This window comes from Sciurus carolinensis, chromosome 1 (genome assembly GCF_902686445.1).
Source record: "Sciurus carolinensis chromosome 1, mSciCar1.2, whole genome shotgun sequence".
Taxonomy (NCBI): Eukaryota; Metazoa; Chordata; class Mammalia; order Rodentia; family Sciuridae; genus Sciurus; species Sciurus carolinensis.
In genome coordinates, this window is record NC_062213.1 from 129,729,804 (window position 1) to 129,752,826 (window position 23,023).

Consider the following 23,023-nt stretch of genomic DNA (forward strand, 5'->3'; position numbering starts at 1 on the left):
GAGAGCCCCAGCAAGTGGCGAGGTCGGCACGTACTGAAGGGTCAGGGCTCCAGCCCACGCGGCGCACACCCCTTGCTGGCTAACCATCCGCCCTTTGCAGGCGAAGCTTGCAACACTTGCGCTTCCGCGGCGCCTCCTCCTTCCTCCGCGCACCTCCCCTTTAAGCGCGAGGCGCAATTGGATTTGTGTCGGCGGAGGCGAGGTGCGACTCCCCTTTATGGCGGAGTCGGCAGCAGCCGCTCTGACAGCCGCGGCGGCTCGGCGAACAGAGCAGGAGGCCGGGCCTCCGGCCGTCCGCCGCCGTCACTGCAGTGGGGCCCGGAGGAGCGCGCCGCGCGCCCGGCGGGGGCGGGAGAGTGGGCGGGCCCGACCGGGCAGGGGGCGGGGAGGCGGGGAGCCCGGCCGCCAGCGCTCGGGTCCGCCTCTGACTGCGGCGCGGCGGGGCGATGTGTGATTACCATGGCGAGGAGTCTCTGTCCGGGGGCCTGGCTAAGGAAACCCTGTTACCTCCAGGTAGGCCGGTGGCCGCCCCGCCACCCTCCTCGGGCGCACCGGGCCGCGCGTCCTCGCGCCGCGCGGGACTCGCCCTCCCCGTCCTCCCTCCCGGGGTCGGCGCCCGCCCGAACCCCGCTGCCCCCTGCCGTCCGGCACCTGGCGGCGCGCCCTCTCGGGTTGTCCGGGCGCCGCAGCCCCTCGGCGGCGCTGCCTGCGCCCCCCACTGCTGCCCCTGAGCCTCCCGCGCCTGAGCGGGCAGGGCTAGCAGCCTGGCTCGTCCCGCCCGGCTCGCCTTCGCGCCGGGTGCACCCTGAGAGCCCCGAGACGTGACCCGGGTGCGACCCTGCGCTCCGGGCGCTGCCCCCTGCCATGCGCCCCTCCAGTCGGAGCTTGGGACGTGTCGCCACCTTCTCTCTGGTCTTGGTGCTCCCCCTCCCCCGTGGCCCCCCGCCGGCTATTCCTGACTCTTGTCTCGGGTCTTGAGTCAGTGGTAGGAAAGGTGGTGTGTCATTCCTCCATATTTTAGAAATTATGACAATTTGTCACATCCATTCTCCCCCAAACCCAAAAAAGCGGCTTGTCCTTGTGCTGAGCCCCTTGGCTTGGTCTTTCCATCACACCCGTGATTTAAATGGGAGGTAGGAATGGGAAGCTCAAGGCGAAGAGTATTTGCTTTTGAAAAGGAAAGGGGACAGTGACTGGTGTGCGGATTTCCAGTACCCCAGCAATGCAAACCTAATTCTCAGTCATGTCGTGTGTACTGTTCGCGTGTTAATTTTTCATGATTTCTCCTTCCACCCTCTATTCCGCTACCAGTCTGTGCTTTCGAACCCAACTACTGCCTTCATGTATGGTTTGGTCACCAGGGGGACCTAGCAGACATCGCGAGTAGCTAAACACAAATCCATCACTCCGATGGAAAAACAACTACAAATCAATGCCTCATGTGGGTCATCGGTGTTATGTGCATTCAGAGGGCACTATTCCTTTATCGTTTACATTAAAAGACTTAAAGGTATGGGTAGGGTATTTTGGGTCTGCTGCTGCTTTTAAAAATTATGAAAAAAGTTGAGAAGGAACCATCATGAAACAAGTAAACCTTACATTTTTGTTTGAAAATTGGATGTGTAAATCATGGTCCTGAGATGAGGGATGTACTGCACATTGTAAGCGTGATATGACAACTCATGATATTAAGGGCTAAGAATAAAACTGAATGTTCTGAATCTTTATAGTGGCACCACCAGTAGCAATTGTGCCTTGAGTAACAGTTTGTATAACCCAGTCTAGAATTCAATTTAGGGCATGTAACCTTTTATGTGAGTTAAAAAAAAACCTTTCCATACTATTCCCAACATAAGATTCTTGGTATATTTTAAATATTTTTTTAACTTAAACTATCTAGCTACCTATGCTTAATTTTTTAGATTTGGTGGAAGACTTAGATTTTTTGGTTGTGAACATTTCTCATAGATGTGACTGTGACATTCTTTGGTACTGTTGCACAAGAGCTTTCAGATTAATTTTTACAAATAGTTATGCTTCCACTAATGACAAATATTTGGCATTTCTGACTTTCTGAATTTGTACATCATTATTGCCAAGTTAAGGTAAACTACCCTGGTGCGGTGGCTTACACCTGTAATCCCAGCTGCTGGAGAGGCTGAGGCAGGAGGATCGCAAATTCAAAGCCAACCTCAGCAACTTATCAAGACCCTGACTCAAAATAAAAAATAAAAAACAGGCTGGGGATGTGGCTTAGTAGCTAAGTGCCTCTGAGTTCAATCCCCAGTACCAAACCAAACCAAACAAAGAACAACAACAAAACATACTTAAGGTAAACCCAGATTATAAGCATTTCAAAAGGATTTTTGGGCATGGTAATATTTTAGTAGTTTATTTCTATATCAAGTAATCTTTAAAATTTTTATAGATTAAACACTATTATGGTATATAGCATTATAGATTTTAAAAATTGAAAACCTGGGAACTGGAATTCCAGGCAACTGCTGTTTTAAACATTATCTTGGCATTTATTCTATTAATTTTCTTGTTAGTTATTCCTCACCATAGTTTAACTTTAACCACTTTTTAAAAAAAAGGCCTTCAAATTACTTAGCTGCCATATCTTCTTCTATTCCCTATTGGCTAATAGGTGCTTTTTACACTTTCTCTACTAGTAGGTGCTTCAACCTCAAAACTGGGTAGGGTCTGGGGTTGTAGCTCAGTGGTAGAGCGCTTGCCTAGCATGCGTGAGGCACTGGGTTTGTCTCAGTACCACATTTAAATAAATAAAATAAAGGTCCATTGACAACCAAAAAAAAATTTTTTTTTAATTATCTTGGCAAAGTCAAAATAAAATATTTTCAACTGAGACTGTTGTAGTTCATTTCTTAGCCACTGAAGGTTGAGTTAATTTACATGGTACTCCCTTTTTTGTATTCTTCTCCCTTTTTTTTTTTTTTTTATCTTTGCAGCATCAATTTTGTAAGATTTGTGAGAAGCAAATGTTCTAAGAACCATCTTTGCTATCACAGAAGCATGGGAGACAGGACAGAGAAGAGCAGAGCAAAGGGAAGTGTCCCAGAAAAGATGGTCTCTGATGTCTTTCCCAAGCTGGGGGCAGAGGAGCCCTCTCATGTCCAAGTGGCTCCAGATGCACTGGTGACTGGACTTGTGCTCAGAAACCAAGGCACTTTGCTTACCTCCTTCCTGTACCTGTTTAAGTTCATGCCTGGCTAATGCTTATGCCATGATGTCAAGATCCACAAAACTCAGGGACTTATGACTGTCCATTTGTTTGTCTGTGTCTTCACTCTCCACTTTGATTGGAGCCACTTTGTTCCTGAATCCAGGGCACGTTTGCCCTCCATTCATTGGAGCCATTGTTTCTGAATCCAGGGCCTGTCTTCTGACTTGGCATACAACATGACACACAAGAACATATTCATAGACTACAAGTTGGCAGTTCCTCCTAGTCCTCCCTTCCAGCCCCTGCTATTGTCATGGCCACAGGCTTTGGTCCCACCATGGGGTTGTCTAGTGGAAAGGGAGTTTTCTTTAGATGATGTGTCCTTGGAGGACTGGCTGCCCTCACCTCCCACCTACTGATGCTCATCTAGGAACTGGGTGGGTTGGTGGCACAGGGACATGTTGCGGGGGCTGTTCTTGGGGTGGAGGTGGGAGGGTCCTCACAGGCAGTCTGCAGTGAGGAATGACAGGCAAGCTGGCTCTTGTGCTGCCCGTCTACCTTCCTCAGGCCATTAATTCTCAGACAGCAAGAAGGGGAAGGTATAAAGAGCAGGCTTACTGACACTCCTCTTCAAGAGGGGAAGGAGAATGGAAGAATCTGCAGGGGGAAAGCAAGGTCCAACCTCCAGATGCACAGACTTAACTGGGAATGTGCAGCCTGCCCCTTGGATTCTCTGGTGCTAGAGTATAACATATGTAGCCACAGCATCATTGAATTTTCTCTTTAATAAAGATACCCAGGTATTGTATGGGTTGTAACCCATGCCAAACATGGTCATCATTATTGTGGGGTATAGGTCATTGGGAAATAGCGCATTTGAGTTGGGAAAGGCTCAGTTGAGTACTCCTTACCCAGGCTCAGCCACAGGCCCCATGATTTGGCTTACCATGGGCCTCTGTGTGGAATTGACAATAAGTGACAGATGACATTTCTTGCTGAAGCATAAATGTGAGGGGGGATATCATACCTTGTGTGAAGAATCTGATCCTTCAATCACACAGGTGGTTGCTTTGAATGGGAGGCAACCTGTGACCATGAAATAGAAGGACACCCAGGTTCCAGAGGTCTATCACAGAGCCGTCATATTTTACTAACTGGTAGAGTTCTGGGACACAGTATGGGAGAGTGCTGCAAAACATGTCCAACTTATGCTCAGCTGTGAACCTGCAGCTCAGGTCAAAGTCACAGAGTTTGATGTTTGCTCTGGCATTCACCAGGATGTTCTCTGGCTTTGGGTCTCTGTGCACAACGTACTTCTCATGGCAGTAGTGCACAGTGCATGTGATCTGACTAAACGCTCTCTGAGCCTCTTGCTCCTGCATGCCATTGACCTCCAGGATGGGGGAGCTATAGCTTTCCCCACTCACATGCTCCATCCTGGTGTAGATGTTTTCAGTGGTTTCAGTCACTTGAAATACCTGGATCACATTTGGGTGTTCCATAGTTTCCATTATATCCATTTTAAATATAATGAAGGGGAAGCTCTCTGCCTTTGATAGTAGTTTCACAGACACCTCTGTACAGATATGGCAAGCCAATTTCACTTGGGCAAAGCTGCCCCTGTCCCATATCCCTGAGGATATCCTTTTTTTTTTTTTTTTTTTTTTTGGTACCAGGGATTGAACACAGGGGCACTTGACCACTGAGCTGCATCCCCAACCCTATTTTGTATTTTATTTAGAGACAGGGTCTCACTGAGTTGCTTAGCATCTCACTTTTGCTGAGGCTGGCTTTGAACTCGAGATCCTCCTGCCTCAACCTCCTAAGCTACCTGGTAACTGAGCCTGGTCATGAGGATATCCTTAAAGGAGGAGCTGGACTGTCAACATTTATTCACTAAAGTCACTACTTTCACTACCAATCATAATCAACACCAACGATGCTAGCTAAAAAGAAACAAAGGGGCTGTGGTTGTAGTTCAGTGGTAAGATCACTTGCTTAGCATATGTGAGGCACTGGGTTTGATCCTCAGCACTGCATAAAAATGAATAAAATAAAGGTATTGTGTCCATCTACAACTAAAAAAATTTTTTTAAAAAGAAAAAAAAAAGGAGAAACAACAAAAACCAAAAGCAAACAAAATTAAAAGCGCAAACCAAAGAAACCCAAAAACAAAATCAAAAACCCCAAACTACCAACCAAATAAGCTAACTATCTGAGTTCAACAGGTCATCAACCAAGAGCTGTCTGTGCGATGGACAAAAAAAAATAACCCAGCCACACACAGGGTCCTTATAGGTGGTGACTGACTGAAATTCCCTCACACTGGTTCTTTGTGAGGTCTGATCCTGAAATGGCCCAGTCACAGTTGGGTGTAACCCACAGTGGTTGTCTCACTTTTTGGCCTCCAGGACCTTTTCCACTTCATTAATAAAAATAAGAAAGGACTTCAGAAGCTTTTTTACTTCAATGAGTTATGGGAACTGACATTTACTTGCTTGGAAATTAAAAACCTGTAGGATGTTTTAATGACCTTTTCATTTTGAGCCCCCAAATTTGTTATGATGTGTGGCTTTTAAAGACCTCATCATATCTACACTCAATTTCTTTCTTTCAGTTTGAACTGATTGGTGTCAAAAGGATGGTAGCACTTTACTCACCTGATGTGTGATATGTGTCTTGTTCCCTAAGACACTGTAGGGATGTTGTTAACATCTATGGGACTGACAGGAAGGGAGCTTTCATCATAATTTCCATAAGGTCCTTATCAGATTTCTTATTAGAAACCCTGAAGCCTAGGAGGTAGTGGGTTGATATATTCAAAGTAATGAAAGACAAAACCAAGGATTCTTTGGTCAGCAAAATTGTCTTTCCTATAAGAGGGAGAAATGGAGGAATTTCCAGATTCTTTTTTAAAAAATATTTTTAGTTGTAGATGGACACAATATCTTTATTTATTTTTTATGTGTTGCTGAGAATTGAACGCAGTGCCTCTCACACATGCTAGGCAGGTGAGCTACTACTGAACTACAACCCCATCCCAGAATTTCCAGATTCTGTGGTTCTTTCATATTGCTGTAAGAAAATACTTTAGACTGTATAATTTATTAACTGAAATTGACTTCTCACAGTTCTGGAGACTGCCACATCTAAGGTCAAGGTACCAGGAGATTCTGTGTGGAGAGGGATGACTTTCTCCTAATGTGGCACCTTGTTGCTCTGTCCTCATATAGTAGAAAGGGCGGAAGGGTTGAACTCATTATCTGAAGGTGTTTTTCTTTCTTTCTGTGTATTTGGTGGTATTGGCAATTAAATCTAGTGCTTTATATATGCTATACAGTTGCTCTACCACTGAGCTATATCCCCAACCCTCTTCATTTTATTTTGAGAAAGTTTCTCAGGGTGCCCTCAAAGATGACCTCCTGTTCCAGTGTCCTGAGTAACTGGGATTACAAGTGTATGCCACCACACCCAGTTTAATAAATGTATTTTTTTGTATGTGATCAGTGCTTGGGATTGAACCTTGTACATGCTGGACAGGTGCTCTTTTACACATTCTGTCCATGAGGTTTGGACCCTCATGTCCTACGCACTTCCTGAAGGCCCCACTTCTAAAGATCGTTGCAGTGCTGATGAAGTTTCAACAAGAATTTTGGAGGGACATATATATTCAAACCACAGCACTAGATAAACAAGAGCAGAGGGAGTTGATCAACACTAGGATGTGCCCTCCAGGTTGAATAGAAGGACTTTAAACAGGAACTCAGAACTGTATGAAGATAGAAAGATCTCTGGTAAAGGCAAATTTGTGACAGTCATAATAGGTAGTGTCACTTTTGTTTTTCATGTGGTTTGAGACCAGTGTGGCAAAAGAACCCAATTATTAGTCTATGTTATTGAAAACAGTGTATCCACATGCAATTTCATGATATCAGTAACTGAGGGGAGAGAAGATGGGGGAACATTTTGTATGTTATTGAAGTTAGGCTGCTATAGAGATTCACATCAGAGTAGCATCTTTTTCTCATGTTAAATGGAACTCCCACAAAGAAATAGCTATAGGCCATACCTAAAGTGAAAAGAATTAAAATTTTTAAATGTTTTTTTAGTTGTTGATGGATTTACTTTATTTATTTATATGCGGTGCTAAGAATTGAACCCAGTGCCTCACCCATGCCAGGCAAGTGCTCTGCCACTGAGCCACAACCCCAGCCTCAGAATTAAAATATTTTACTATAAAAATAAACTATAGGGGGCTGGGGAGATAGCTCAGTTGGTAAAGTGCTTGCTTTGCAAGCACAGGTCCCTGGGTTCAATCCCCAGCACCACAAAAAAAAAAAAAAAAAAAAACAACAAAAAACTAAACTATAGAACTGGGTGCAGTATTACACACCTGGTAGGTGAGGCAGGAGAATCTCAATTTTAAGACCAGCCTCAACATCTTACAGAGGCCCTAAGCAACTTAGTAAGACCCTGTCTCAAAATAAAAAAATTAAAAAGGGCTGGGGAATTTAGCTCAGTGGTAAAGTGCCCCTGGGTTCAATGCCCAGTACCAAAATAAACTAAAGAGGAAGATAATCACACAGGAAATGAGGGGCAAAAAAAGCTCTAAGACATACAGGAAACACAGAAGCCAGTCCTCCCTTATCAGGAATTCCTTTAAGTGAAAATGCAACAAAAATCAAGACAGGGAGTGGCAGAATGAACAGAAAACAGGATCCAACTTTCTATCTATAAGAACTAACTGAGGAAGAGTGTCCAACCCTAGGAGGATCTGGGGAAGCATGTTCTAAGTAGAGGGGCAAAGATAGCAAGGACAAAGGTCCTGAGCATAAATGAACATAGAGGGATGGAAGTACAAGCAGGCCTGTGTATGTAACCCTAGAGATGGATGTAGTAGGACCAAGTGGAAAGCCAAACAATAGGTCAGATTAAAGTCATATGGGGAGTTGGTGTTCTTGTTTCCATTTGAATAATGGAAAAGATGAGAAAACCAAAGCTCAGGGAAGTTGAGCCATTCTGATGAGGTTTTGCATCATGTTTCCAAAGTCCTCATTCCCCCAAATATTGTACCTGGGTAAGACCCACACATGTGTTGAGTCACCACCTTCTAGGTAACTATTTAAGATATGGTTGCAAAAGACATAGGTATTCAGATATGCAGATTAAATACAATTAGAAATTTATTCCAGATCCCCATTGAGTACATCAACAGAATCCCTGCTCCTCAAAATATCTCCAGCCCATCTTCTAAACGGTCACCAGAGGATTTTCTAAAGCATCTAGCCAGATGGATGTTTTGCCCTTCTTGAATTTGACTTGAGCCATAAACAAGAGAACCAAGCAACCATGGACTGAAACTTCTGAAATTATAAGCCAAAATACATCTTTCCTCCTTTTAAGTTGTTTTTTCTGAGTTATTTTGTCATAGTGATGGAAAATTGACCGATACTGCTGAGGCAACTGGCTCAACTCTGTCAGGCCCCACAGGACATGGCTGTAAGTGAAGGCCCTGGGCCTGTCTCTGAGCTTTTCCATTCCATCCTAGGCTGAGTCCCCAGCTCTGTTTACCCAGAATGACAAACACTCCTTCCTGGCTTTGTTTGCCACGTTCAGCATTTTTTATACCTCCTTGCAAACAAAATGAAGTGTATGTTCTCAATGGGCTTTGGGGCAAAAAAGCCAAGTTAATTGGAAATTCTGTTTTGCCTTAGCATGGACAGGGAGATATTTACAGAAAAATGGATCTGATCTGTTGCTCTTGCTTACATGCCTGGGTTCTGACTAAGACAACATCGGTAACTGAGCCACTTGCTGGTTCATTTGACAAATGCCACTCACCAATCACAGTCCCAGACAGGGGGATGAATTGTACAAATCTGCCTTCTTCAATATTCCTTGTCACAAGCAAAACTTCCAAACATCCATCAGCTCACACTTATGAAGTGGACATGTCTGGCTATAGCCACTAGCCTGCTTGGAGAGATTCTATTTCCTTTAGAGGCTCTTTGTTCAAGCTGCCCATTACATTCACACAGGAACTTGTTAAAAATATGAATTCCTAGGCCTCATCCAGGATCTACTGACTCAGGCACAATAAGCGTGGGAATGGAGAATCTGCATTTTGAACAACCGTCTGAGACTTTCTTGGTTGACATTCCTGCTGTGCACTGGAAAGTCATGTTATTTGATGCAAGGTGTTTGCTGTTTCTTGGCCTCAGTTTCCTAGAACTGAAGGAATGGAGTGATAATCTCTAGAAGGAATGGTTTTATTTGCAGATGAGGTAGGGCCCTACCCCAGAGACTATAGTCATTAAATGTTATTTATTCCTATTACTGAACATGGCTGAGTTCATTACAAGGGGAACAAAGAAAACAACAATAAAAAAGCTCATTTTCACCTGCAGAAAGTGCTTGCATTTGAAACACAGACTCAGTGCTTTCTCTCAGTCTTTTTGTATTTTTCCTGAGAATAAAATCATGTTCCCTTAGGAACAATATGAGGCATGAGAACAAAGCTGAGTTCTGTTTACATTTGTGCATCTAGTTTATTATGACCTTGAAAAGTTACTTACTTTTTGGTTCTTCTGTTTCCATAATCCAAAGTGGAGATTGGCATTCTTATCAGAGAACATGACATCAGTGTCATTGGGTGAGCTAGATGAAGTTGAATCTATTTTGTGACACATTTATTACATTTTTAATAGAAGCATTTGAAGTTAAATGATAAATACAAATAGATAAATACATTGAATTCCTTCAACTAGAGAATCCAGGCTGTCTAGCCCTGCCTTTGATTTACTGAACATTTTTTGACCCAGGTGAATGCCATGAATTCACTGATTCAGTCAGTTACTTAATACATATTTGTTAGATGCCTGTCATGTCAGAAACTACATGAGGTAATAGAAATTCTGAGGAGGCTAAGCATATATCTTTGTGGTCCTCATGCAGCTTAATTTCTAGTCACAGAAACAGATATTAATCACATAATCTCAGGAATTTATGGTAACAATAAGTGTTATGAAGGAAAAGAGCAAAGGCTGACTAAAAGAACTATTTTGTGTTCTTTCTTTTTTACTGTTGTGGGGATCAAGCCCAGGTCCTTGTGCATGTTGTGCAAGTGCTTTACCCCTGAGCTATATCCCCAGCCTTTAGCCAAAGTATTTTAAAACCTATCTCAGACATCACATTATTTCATCCAAATACTTCCATATGAATTTCTAAAAGAAAAGGATATTTTTAGACATAACCATAATACTTCTATTATGCCTAACAAAATTAATAACAGTTTCTTATTTCCCCCACCTTCTTCCTAGTTGTGCATCATCCTGAGGATACTTGCTAACTTTGATTTGCCCTGGAGAGGGTATATTATGATTTGAAAGGGTCTCTTGGCAAAAACAAAATTTTAAAACTCTCTCCTTACCAACTTATTCATGTCAGAAATTTTTATATGAGGGAAACTAATTCTCATTTTGTTTTAGGAGAATGTCTTAAAATAAAAATGTTTGATTTAAGTAACATTTCTGCACAAATGTATTTTAATTTAGAACAAAGCCGTAACTATTCAACAGGTATCAGAGGTGTTGTTTTGCTTGTGGGTAGGAGAAGGGGTAAAGAGTACAGGGAGGAAGTGGATTGATTTCAAAACGGAGGAAGAGATGAAGAGCCTGGAAAGAGGAGAGGGAGGTTTGGGAGAGTAGATTTGTATCTTGTGGTTGTTTGTTTTCTGCCGAATCAGGTCAAAGATCAGTTATGTCCTGAGGTGTTCAGGCCTTAGGCTTGCAAATTCCTGTATTTTCCTGTTATTTACAGGAGAAATTTTTTTTTTTTTTTTTTTTTTTTTTGGGTGCTGGGGATGGAACCCAGGGCCTTGTGCTTACCGACTAAGCTATCTCCCCAGCCCCAGGAGAAAATTTTTAAGCGTTTGACATACATATAAAGGAGCTTTATTCTTAGTGTTTTTATTAATCCAGATATGACTATAGTAGTTGATGACACTTTTAAAGAATTTAGCATTTTATAATTAATGATATAATTTCAGCTGTAATGGTCATTCATGGACTATTTGTGGACACCTAATTACGGGGTATATCTTTGTTTATATAGGAAAAAAAAAAAGATTCTATTGCTTGTGAAGAAAAGAACTTTGTGGACTATTCATGCAGTCGGATACTGTTCATCAATAAAGTCAAATGAAATACTGATACATATCTGAACATGGATGAACCATGGAACCATTAAGTATATGAAACAAGACAGTTACAAAAGAATCTGTGATTCCCTTCATACAAAGTATCCAGAACAGGCAAATGTATACAGATAGGACATAGATTAATAGTAGCCTGGAGCTGGGGGAAAATGAAGAGTGAGTACTGAGGGGTAGGAGGTTTTTAAGGAGAAGGGATGGAAATGTTCTAAAATTCATAGTAGTGATAGTTGTATAACTCTGAATTGTATACTTTAAATGAGTATGGTATGTGAATTATATCTCAATAAAGCTGAAAAGGAAGGAAGGAAGAACGAGAACATGGATGTGTTTCTGTTGCTCGCAGATTCCACCAATGCCAGGTTTTTGGTTCAGAAAGCACCTCTGTCCAGGGGAGCAGGGCAGGTGTGCTTTTCCATACAAGCCCTTTCTGAGACCCAGGAGGGTTTGGGACCTCTCAGAAATAGGTAGCCAACAAACATGTACCTGAGCAACAAGCCTCTCATGGCAATGCACCATTCCCAGAGCAAGCTAATTTATACTTCTATCCTTTCCCACTGCTTTGTTAAAAACTTACTTGGGAAGTAGCCCTTCCTGGACTGGCCAAATGTTGCAGCATATTGAACAGAGCAATCCTGCCTCTAAGATCAGAAGCTATGGGCATGTTCATCTGTTTAAATCATTTTGTAGGCAGCATTTTCTTCCACTCACCATTGTGGCACATACTTGTGACCTGTGGGTGTGGTAACCCAGCATAGTACCTGCGTTTGAGAATTTTCAGCAGTGTGTTTTCTACAAATTGGTATCTACTTGTTTAGGGTTTACTCAGTCTGAATGAGGCTGCTAACAAAGCAGGCCCATAATTTGTTGCTTTTAGGTTAGAATACCTGCTTCCTTCTCACTATCATTAAATCCTGGAAGAATGAAAGAAAAGACAATTTAGGGTGATTCTCTATACTTAGATAATATACATTTTCCATTCTAGCCATTCTTTGCACACCCTGTTGCATATGAGAAGACGGCAGATTCTAATGGAATTTGATGTGTGAGGTACTTGGGTCCTGTGAAGATTTTCAAGCCCTTGAGATTGCAAATGTTTTAAGTTTTTTTAAGGCATCCTCAAAATGACTCCACTGGCAATTTCAGCCTGTGTTCAGTAGGGCTGTTATGAGTGAATGGGTAGATGGTATGTTCTAATTAAGCAGTTGGTGCTAGTTGAATATTTCTGATACTTAGCTCTTTGGCTTATATAAGCACTATTTTTCAACTAGTTTGTTTTTTTATGACTTAATGTGGGTATTTTGTGGGATTTAGTGCCAGATGGGGTTACTGATATGGACTAACTGGTAATAGTGACAATGTTGACAAATGCTATAGTAAGAGTAATGTGGTTTCTTGCCCATTTTCTGTCTCCATGATTGTTTTAAATCTAAAGATAATTAGAACTGCTGATTGTTCTCTATCCCAAAAGATGATAGAGGGAGAAGGCACATGCCCTTGCCTGTGCTTAAAATGACATCTCTAGAGCTATGAGTAGCTTTCTGAGACTGTCAGGAGAGCATGTCTTAAATTCAAGCACAGAATTATAGCCATTTGATATTGCCATTAGTTGTATTTCTGCCCCTATTGGAAACTCAAAGAAATGGTGAATCCTCAGGCAGATTGCATTGAGGCTGCAGCACAGAGTGAAAGTGCCTCAGGACTTTTTTTTGTTTTTTAAATTAAAGACTTAAAAAAATTTTTTAGAGCAGTTTTAGGTTCTTAGCAAAATTGAGAGAATACAAAGAGATTTCCCATATAACCTCTACCCTCACACATCCATAACCTCCCTCATTTTCTACATCACCCACCAAAGTGGTACATTCCTTATGCACCTACATTGACACATTCTCACCTCAAGTCTATAGTTTACATTAGGGTTTACTCTATGGGTTTGGCAAATCTATGATGACATGTATCATACAAAGCAATATCACTGCCTTAAAAATTCTGTGTTCCACTACTCATCCTTTTTTCCCCATTAAGCCTTGGCAACCACTGATCTCTTTACTGTCTCCATAGTTATACCTTTTTCCAGAATGCCATGCAGCTGGAGTCATGGTATGCAGCCTTTTCAGATTGGCTTCTTTCACTTGGTATATGCATTTAACTTACCTCCATGACTTTCTGTGGCTTCATAGCTCATTTCTTTTTAATGCTGATTAATATTCCATTGTCAGGATGTACCAAAATTTATTTACCCATTCACATGTTAAAGGACATCTTAGGTGTTTATGTTATGTCAATTATGAATAAAACTGCTAAATAAATTATTATATATGTGTTTTTACATGTTGATAGATTATAATGTTTTGTATTCCCTTTGAAAATTTTCTTTTTTAGCAGTTAGGTATATTTTATATTTTGCTTTCTTAAAGTTGCTTCTAAAAACATACTGTACCATTCTGTTAAATACCATCTTTTTACATTGTTTGACCAAAAAGTCAAACTTTTAATATTTTTAACATACACATTTTTAGACATTCAAATATTTTGTGAATAATTTCTATTAAAACCTTTAATTCACAAATATGTAAGTGTAGAAAGCCAGGATATTTTGTGAATATTTTGTTTGTGAATATTTTGTGAATATTTTGTTTTGGTTGTTGAAAAAAAACATTGTTAAAGATGGGATTCTAGCTATGTTGCTCAGTCCGACCTCCAACTCCTGGGCTCAAGTGATCCTCCTACTTCGGCTTCCAGAGTAGCTAGAATTAAAGGCATGTACTATCATGCCTGGCTTTGTACTATTTCAACAACCCAAAATACTACTAGATAAATTTACCTTTGTCTTTAGTAGTTCTTGGTGATTTTTTTTCTGTTTTGTTTTTTATCAGGTAGGTACTGAATGAAGTTAAATATTTAGCTTTGGTCATGGTATTGTAGTTCCTTTTCTTTTTTTTTTTTAGTTGTAGATGGACACAATACCTTTATTTTATTTATTTATTTTTATGTGGTGCTGAGGATTGAACCCAGTGCCTCACATGTGGTAGGCAGGTGCTCTGTTACTGAGCTACAACCCCAGCCCATTTTTTTTTTTTTTTTTATTGTGGTCAAAAACAAAAAATTCATCATTCTAACCATTTTAAGCATAAATACAGTAGCAGTAACTGTATGCACCTGTGTGCAGCATATCTCTAGAACTTTTTCATGTTGCAAAATTGAAACTCCACCCGTTGAACAACTCCCTATTTCCTTCTTTGCCCTCTAGTTCTTGGTAACCACATCCTACTTTCTGTTTCTATTAGTGGCTGCCTTAGATGCCTCATGTAAATGGAACCATACAGTGTTTGGCCTTTTGTGCCTGCCTTATTTCATTTAGCACACTGTCCTCAAGATTCCATCCATGTTATTGAGTATGGCAGAATTCCATTCCTTTTCTTCCTTCCTTCCTTCCTTCCCTCTCCTCCCTCCCTATTACCTTACCTTACCTTACCATACCTTTCTTTCTTTCTTCTAATGGTGCTGGGGATGGCATTGGGTGCTTTACCACTGAGCTACAAACACAATCCTTTTTATTTTTCATTTTGAGACAGGCTTTCACTAATTTCCTGAGGGTCTTGCTAAGTTACTGAGGGTGGCCTTGACTTTGCAATCCTCCTGCCTCTGCTTCCCAAGTAGCTGGGATACAGGCATGTGCCACTGTACCCAACTAATTTTCTTCTTTTTTAAGGCTAAGTAATATTCTATTTTATGTGTATACAGCACATTTTCTTTATTCATTCATCAGTTGATGGATGTTTAGATAGCTCTCACCTCTTGGCTATTGTCAATAATGCTGCAGTAAATATAGGAGGCAAATACCTTTTTGAGATCTTGCTTTCAATTCTTTTGTATACCAAGGAATGGGATCTTTGATTATATAGTAATTCTATTTTTAATTTTTGGAAGAACCTCCATACTGTTTTCGGTAGTGGTTGCCCCTTTTTATATTCCTACTAACAAGGCACAAGGGTCCAGTTTTTCTATATCCCCTCCAACACTTGTTAGTGTCTGTGTTTTGGGTTTTTTTTGTTTTTTTTTTTTTTTGATGGGGGGGTGACCATTCTAATGGGTATGAGGTGCGGATCTACAAATTAGTAGATCCATTCTAGACATAACATAGTGTCAGAATTATAGACTATTAGATCTTAAAATTGGTATCACATTATACTACCTAATTCCCAGTGCTTGAAAATCAGAGTATCTTATTTATTTTATACTTAAAACATTGATCAGCACGTGGATCTATATGCCCTTGATTGTATCCTAAATTTTTAAGCCAAAAAGGACATTTCTTTAAGATTATAGGGAAATTAAAAAATGAACTTTTTATTGGATAGTATTATTACATCAGTGTTAAATTGTGCTATGTGAGATAGTGTCCTTGTTTTTAGAACTATAAACTGAAGTTTTTACATAAGAAGTATCATAATGTCTGTAATTTACTTTCAAATAGTTCAGGAAAAAAGGTTTGTATATACATATTCAGGGAGTGGGTTTTTTTTTTATTATTGTAAACAAATGGGATACATGTTGTTTCTCTATTTGTACATGGAGTCAAGGCATACCATTTGTGTAATCATAAATTTACATAGGGTAATGTTGTTTCATTCATTCTGTTATTTTTTTCCCTTCCCCCCCACCCCTCCCACCCTTCCCATCCTCTTTTCCCTCTATACAGTCCTTCCTTCCTCCATTCTTACCACCCTCTTTATCCCTAACTCTAAACCTAACCCTAACCCTAACACTAACCCCTCCCACCCCCCATTACATGTCCTCATCCACTTATCAGCGAGATCATTTGTCCTTTAGTTTTTTGAGATTGGCTTATCTCACTTAGCATGATATTCTCCAATTTCATCCATTTGCCTGCAAATGCCATAATTTTATCATTCTTCATGGCGGAGTAATATTCCATTGTATATATATGCCACAGTTTCTTTATCCATTCATCAACTGAAGGACATCTAGGTTGGTTCCACAATCTGGCTATGGTGAATTGAGCAGCAGCGAACATTGATGTGGCTGTATCTCTGTAGTATGCTGATTTTAAGTCCTTTGGGTATAGGCCGAGGAGTGGGATAGCTGGATCAAATGGTGGTTCCATTCCAAGCTTTCTGAGGAATCTCCATACTGCTTTCCAGAGTGGCTACACTAATTTGCAACCCCACCAGCAATGTATGAGTGTACCTTTTTCCCCACATCCTCGCCAACACCTATTGTTGCTTGTGTTCTTGATAATCGCCATTCTAATTGGGGTGAGATGAAATCTTAGGGTAGTTTTGATTTGCATTTCTCTTATTACTAGAGATGTTGAACATTTTTTCATATATCTGTTGATTGCTTGTAGATCTTCTTCTGTGAAGTGTCTCTTCATTTCCTTAGCCCATTTGTTGATTGGATTATTTGTATTCTTCGTGTAGAGTTTTTTGAGTTCTTTATAGAGTGGGGTTTCTTGACCTTAGCATTATTGGCATTTTGGACTAGATAATTCTTTGTTGTGTGGGGTTCTGCATTGTAGAATATTAAGCAGCATCGCTGGGCTCTACCCACTAGACACCAGTAGCATTACCCAGTAGCAACATTTTCAAACATTGTCAAACATCATTTAGCAGAAAGTTAATGATTGATGAATATAGGTATAGGAGTAACAATTGTACTATTTTTTAAAATTTTTCTGTAGGTTTAGGTATTTTCAAAATAAGTTGATTATGAAGTTGGATTTCATAATCACTGAGTATGGTTGGAAATGTTGAACTCTGTTTAAAGTTACTTTAATGGACAGAAAATTGATTTGACAAAGCACGTTTGAAGTCGGTGATTTATGAAAACTGTATTAGTTTTCTAATGTTCCTATAACAAATTACCGCCAATTTACCAACTTAAAACAATGCCCAATTATTTGTACCCTGATCTCCCAGTTCTGTATGTCAGAAGTCTGAACAGCGTGACTTGACTGACTCTCTGCTCCAGCTTCTACAAGGATGATATCAGAGGGTCTCCAAGGCTGAGGTTCATTCTAGAGTTCTAGAAGTGAATTGGCTTCCAGACTCTTTCAGGACGTTGTTAGAATTCAATTCCATGTGGTTGTGATACTGAGTCCCCATTTCCTTGCTGCATATTGACTGGGGGTTGTTCTCAGCCTCTGGAAACCACCTGCATTCCTTGGTTCTTGACCCTCCTCCCATTGTCAAAGCCAGCAGCAGTGGGTGGAGTCCTTAGTGTCAGTTTCTCTAACTTCCCCTTCTGCCTCATCTCATCTCTTCCTTCCTCTGCAGTGTCTTCCTAACTTTTCTGCCTACTTCTGCTTCGAAAGGCTTATACAGTGAGATTGGGCCCTCCAGGATAATCTGTTTCCATCATCTGATTAGTAACCTTAATTCCACCTGCAGAGTACCTTCACAACAATTTCTAGAGCAGTGTCTCATTGAATAACCAAGGGGTAGGCCTCTTGGGGGACATTTTTAGAATTCTGCCTATCGTAGAAGATATAACTGAATTTTAACAGTTAAATCAATCATTTCCTAAGATATTTTGTTTCTTTCCTATTACTTTTAGGTTTTAAATCTTGTAGATTTAAAGGTGGTACCAAAGAAGAAATTTTGAATGAGTGCTATTATTGTGTTTATCATTCTGGCAATTACTATAGCATCTTATGATATTTATTAAAGGAAAATGCAAATAGTTATCTTTGGAAATATTTGTTTTTACAATAGACACTATTCTTGAATCTTTTGTACTCTTATACAAACTGAAGTTAAGAGTGGGAAAATATCACTTTATGAACTATAAGGAAAGGTCCTTTAAAATATAATGTTTCTTTATATTATAATTAATTAAAGTTGTTGTTCTTTACCCATTTCAGAAGTTTTGCTTGGTTTTATTTATTTTTTATTATTAAAATTTTTTTTAGTTGTAGATAGACAGAATATCTTTATTTTTTTAAACTTATTTTTATGTGGTGCTAAAGATCAAACCCAGTACCTCACACATGAGCTAGGCAAGCGCTCTGTCAGTGATCTGTAGCCCCAGCCTGGTAGGGCCTACTTATAACCCTGATCTTATATTTTATTCTGAGTGTACACTCAGGATGTGCAAAATTATTCAATATAATACACATATTTTTATACATATTCAAAAATATTCTATAACCACTCCAAGATATCATGCTCTAGTAGCTCACACTAAACACACTCTCCCATCTCTTCCACGTTCTCTTATTCTTTACTGTTTCACCACCACCATTATATCAGTTTTATCATAATCCTCAGGACTGGGGCCCTTGCCACTCCCATTCCTTCTACTCAGTCCCTTTGAGGCCTTTCTCCTTTCCCTATTCAGTCTGGATCTTGCGATCTGTCCTTTCAGCTACTCTTCGCCCACTTACACCTCCTTGCTTCTCTGACCTTCCTTCATTCTACCCTTATACTTCCACACTTTTGTTTGCAGTCTCATCTTCCTTTGCCCACTCCTTTCCCCAGGACTCTAACTTCCTACTTCTCATGTTATGCAGTCTTCTTGGTGATTATGCCTTTTTCACATGGCTTATATTATAACTCAAATACTGCGGGGTGTCAACCAGGTGTTAACCAGCACTTCAGTTCTACGTTTCCGACAGCTTGTTATCTACCTCTAGGTAGCCCTCCAGGATATTCAACATGTCCACGTCTAAATTCCTGCCCGTCAAAGTCGCATCTTTCCTCATTTCAGTTAGTGGTAGTTTCCAGGTACACTGAGAGGAAGTTGCCCACATCCTTCTAGACACTCCTTCTTTTTTTACTCTCATATTTAATCCCTTAGCAGGTCCTAGAGAGTGCACCTGCAAAACAACATGTCAATGTATCATCTCCTCTTCATTCTTCTGGTAGTATAATTCATCCCTTCCCTTTGTCTTATTAGGCCCACTGAAAGGGCCTAATCTACCCCTTCCAGATCAATCCTCTTTTCTTCAAAGTCATCTTCTCCAAAGTGCAGATCTGATCGGGTCTTCCTCCCTACTGGTGACGTCTTTCAGGGGCTTCCCACTGCCTTCAGGAGACCCCTCACAGTGCTGAGCATGGCTCTTCATGTCTGACCCTTGCCTTTTCATTCCTGCCACTACCACTTCAGACACCATTTGCCTATTTCAGATGCCGTTTGCCCTGGGAATCCTGAAAAACTTCAGTTTCCCAGACATAACACGTGCTTTCTCATCTGTCAAACAATCTACCACACTTTTCCTTTTTGCCCTTGAACACCTTCCCTCCATTCGCCCTGCATACCTGTTTTATTCTCACTTTTCTACTGGTCCTTTAAGTCTCAACTCAAAGAGGAAATGACCTTTCCACAATCTCTCCACAACACCCCACAGGTATTAGCAGACATTATCTGTCCCTCCTCCGTGCCCCAGACTGTGAGCAAATAACATCCCTCCATCCCACCCCCCAAACTCTCCTCTTACAGCACTTTGGATACTGAAATGCCATCAGGGGTTTTCCTATTTTTCTTCTGCCCCAGGCTGTGATCTTCTTAAGAGCTGAAATGTCAGTTTCCTCTCTTTGTCCCCTATGCCTGACCCAAAATGGGTGGTCCACAAATGTTTCTTGAATAAATGAGTCAGCTTAAACACATGTATAGATGTGAAATTTTATGGAGCTGATTAGATAAACTAACTCCTTATGTGAAATAATACGTGTACACAATAAGTAAAATAGTGTAGATGAGTATGTGATGCAACTACCACTCCCACCTTCTGCTTCTCCCAGCCCCGCTTTACTTCTCAAAGGTAACCTTTTGTAACTGCTTTTATTTTGGGGTTTTCTGCTGCCTACACCACTAATTTGTAGAACTGTGTCTTTACAGGGAACTGCAACACTTCGTGGAAGCTATATAAGATGCTGAATTGGGTACTGGAAGAAATTATTTGAAGTTTTATTTATTCTTATATATTTTATTAATACCTTATAATATTTATTCTTGTTAGAATAGCCAATGCTTTTCTGCACATATTTTGGTTTAGTATTATAGTAAGCACATCTCCTCCTTGAAGAATTCATTCAAAATTATTGTTATATACTTTTAATTTCTCTTTTTATACAAGTTATAATATATATATATATAATGGATTATTATAGGCATATTTTTATGTAGAATATAAATAAATATATTAGAGATTAGAGATATGTACCTATATTATTAGAGATTTATGCCTGGAAATATTTTCCTTGAGACAGTTGTACCATTAAAAAAATTGGGAGCTGAGGATATCTCTCAGTGATAGAGCATGTTTAGTATGCTTAGTATGCTTGGGTTCTATCCCCAGCAATCCCCCCCCACTAAAAAAAATTTTGAGATCATTGCTCAAAATAGTAGACTTTTACCTTTGTTTCTTGATTTATCAAATTTAGATGATATCTACTGACTTTGCATTTTTGAAAATGAGTATTTAACTTTCTTATACTGCATCTGTCTTCCAGTGTTTGACAGTTGCATTTAAAATTTTACCTCTGCTCTGGCTTAACTTGGTAACTTCAGATAATAGCAACTTTTATTTCTAATTTCATCCATTTTGGACAGTCTTTCTTGACTCTCCCCTTTATAAAGAGGGGCATATGTGCTCATTTTCCTACCTGTCTTCCCTCTCTTCTACTTCCTTTCTGTCAGTTACACTTTTACATAGTCAAAGTAATATTTATATTTGGTTCTGTCACCACAGCCAAGTCTCTATATAAATTGAATCTAAAATATGAACACTATAAACAGTGTTATATTATTATAGCTTGTCAATTCTTCCATAAAAGAAAATCTCCCTTATGAACCTGAGAACTACCAACTGCAGCTTGTAGTTATTTTCCCTTTGTCATGGGAAGCAAGTAGAATTAACAGAGCTTGACAATTGCCTCTTGTTATTAAGCGCATCACTGCAAGGATTTGTCCCTTCCCAGAAACTACACCATATATCTGCCGGGAGGGAACAGAACAAGTGATGTTTGCAAATTTCCTTTTAAAGTCCCTTTTTTGCCTGGCACAGTGGTGCACGCCTGTAATCTCAGTGGTTTGGAGGCAGGAGGATCATGAGTTCAAAGCCAGCTTCAGCAACTTAGCAAGGCACTAAGCAACTTAGTGAGACCCTGTCTCAAAATTAAAAATAAAAAGGCTGGGGATGTGATGCAGTGGTTAAATGCCCCTGGGTTCGAAAGAAAGAAGTCCCTTTTTATTTAGAAACCAGGCTTGCTTGCTTTTGGATGTTTCTGTTAAAGAATACTAATTTAAAACCTAGCCTTCAGGATCCCTAATAAAGTGGCAGATTTATATTTGTGATCATCATGGACCATAAACCCCTGGACAGTCAATTGGCTTCTTTTGGAATGGTTACATGTTATGCGCAGCTGCAGGAAGCAGACATTTCTTCTTTCATGTGCTCCTCAAATCCAAGTGAACTGAGCTAATTCATATTGAAGCTATACACAGTTTTTGAGCTAGCCATATTGAAAATGGCTCTCATCTTGAGGAAGGACACAGCAGATAGGAACTGGGTATCATTTGATGTTATGTGTATAAAAGAGAGTGAAACACTTTTGACCAGTCTTTCTGTTAGGGTCCTGAAATTTATGTCTTGAGACCAAACATATCAAAGTTACTCTAAGATGAAGGACATCTCTAATTTTAGTACCCCCTAAAATATGATTCTATAAATATTATCTAGTGCAGAGCCAATTTGTATGCTAGAATTACATTTTCTTCTCTCTGGAGCCAAGATAATGACCTCTGAGCTCTCAGGATTCCAAACATTAATAGCAACTGGATCCTCTTTTCTCATACTCCTTCAATTCCTCATCATCTGGATACACATAAGCTTGCTTCATATTTGAAATGTCATTTTGTGTGTGTGTGTGTGTGTGTGTGTGTGCTATACTGTTCCCTCCTTTCTTCCCCCTACCACCTCTCTCTCTCTCTCTCCTTTCTTTCCTTTTTTTCTTTTTTGTGGTGCTGGGGATTGAACCAAGACCTCACTGAGCTGCATCCCCAGCCCCTCATTTTTTTTTTCAGTTGTCAAGTAGTTTCTGATTGTCTTCATTCTTTTTCTAGCACAATATGCCTTTATTATAACCTCATTTTTTCCTGTACCCCTTTAAATAAGAAACCTCCCTCCTCTATTCTCCAGTTCCCATGGTGACCAGATGCTTTTCTTGGGCCTAAAACACAACTGTCTTCCTAGTATTTCCCTTCTCTCTTCTGGATTGGTATCACTGTTCTCAGGATCCTGAGTCTTCCTTTCTCCTGATTTATTCCATCATCTTACTAAAGTATATCCTCAAATAAGTTCTGTAGAAAGGATGTGTGGGAAGTAAACTTTGAGTGCTTTCATGTCTAAAATTGATTTTATTGTACTCCAGCTCTTGTTTGTTGTTAGTCCCAGTATAGAATTGGGGCTGAAAATAGTTGTCTTTAGAAAATTCGAAGACATGGCTCCATTGTCTTCTAATATCCCCTGTTGCTGACAAGCAGCCAGTTTGATTATCAGTCCTTGGTGGGTGACCTGTTTTTCCTGTTTGGCACCTCTTTGTTTATACTTGTTGTTTTGAAATTCCCTGAGGAATGGATAGATGTGGGTCTTTTATCAG

At 40.2% G+C, this 23,023-nt stretch overlaps 1 protein-coding gene across 1 annotated transcript in view; it reads left to right on the plus strand.

Annotated features, from left to right (window-relative positions):
- The first annotated feature begins 437 nt into the window (after positions 1 to 437).
- Positions 438 to 23,023, plus strand: part of Dipk1a (divergent protein kinase domain 1A) — a 123,520-nt gene continuing 100,934 nt past the window's right edge. The window contains exon 1 of the mRNA XM_047541255.1: positions 438 to 513. Within this exon, the coding sequence (XP_047397211.1) occupies positions 460 to 513 (54 nt within the window). The 5' untranslated portion in view covers positions 438 to 459. The remainder of the gene's footprint in view (positions 514 to 23,023) is intronic.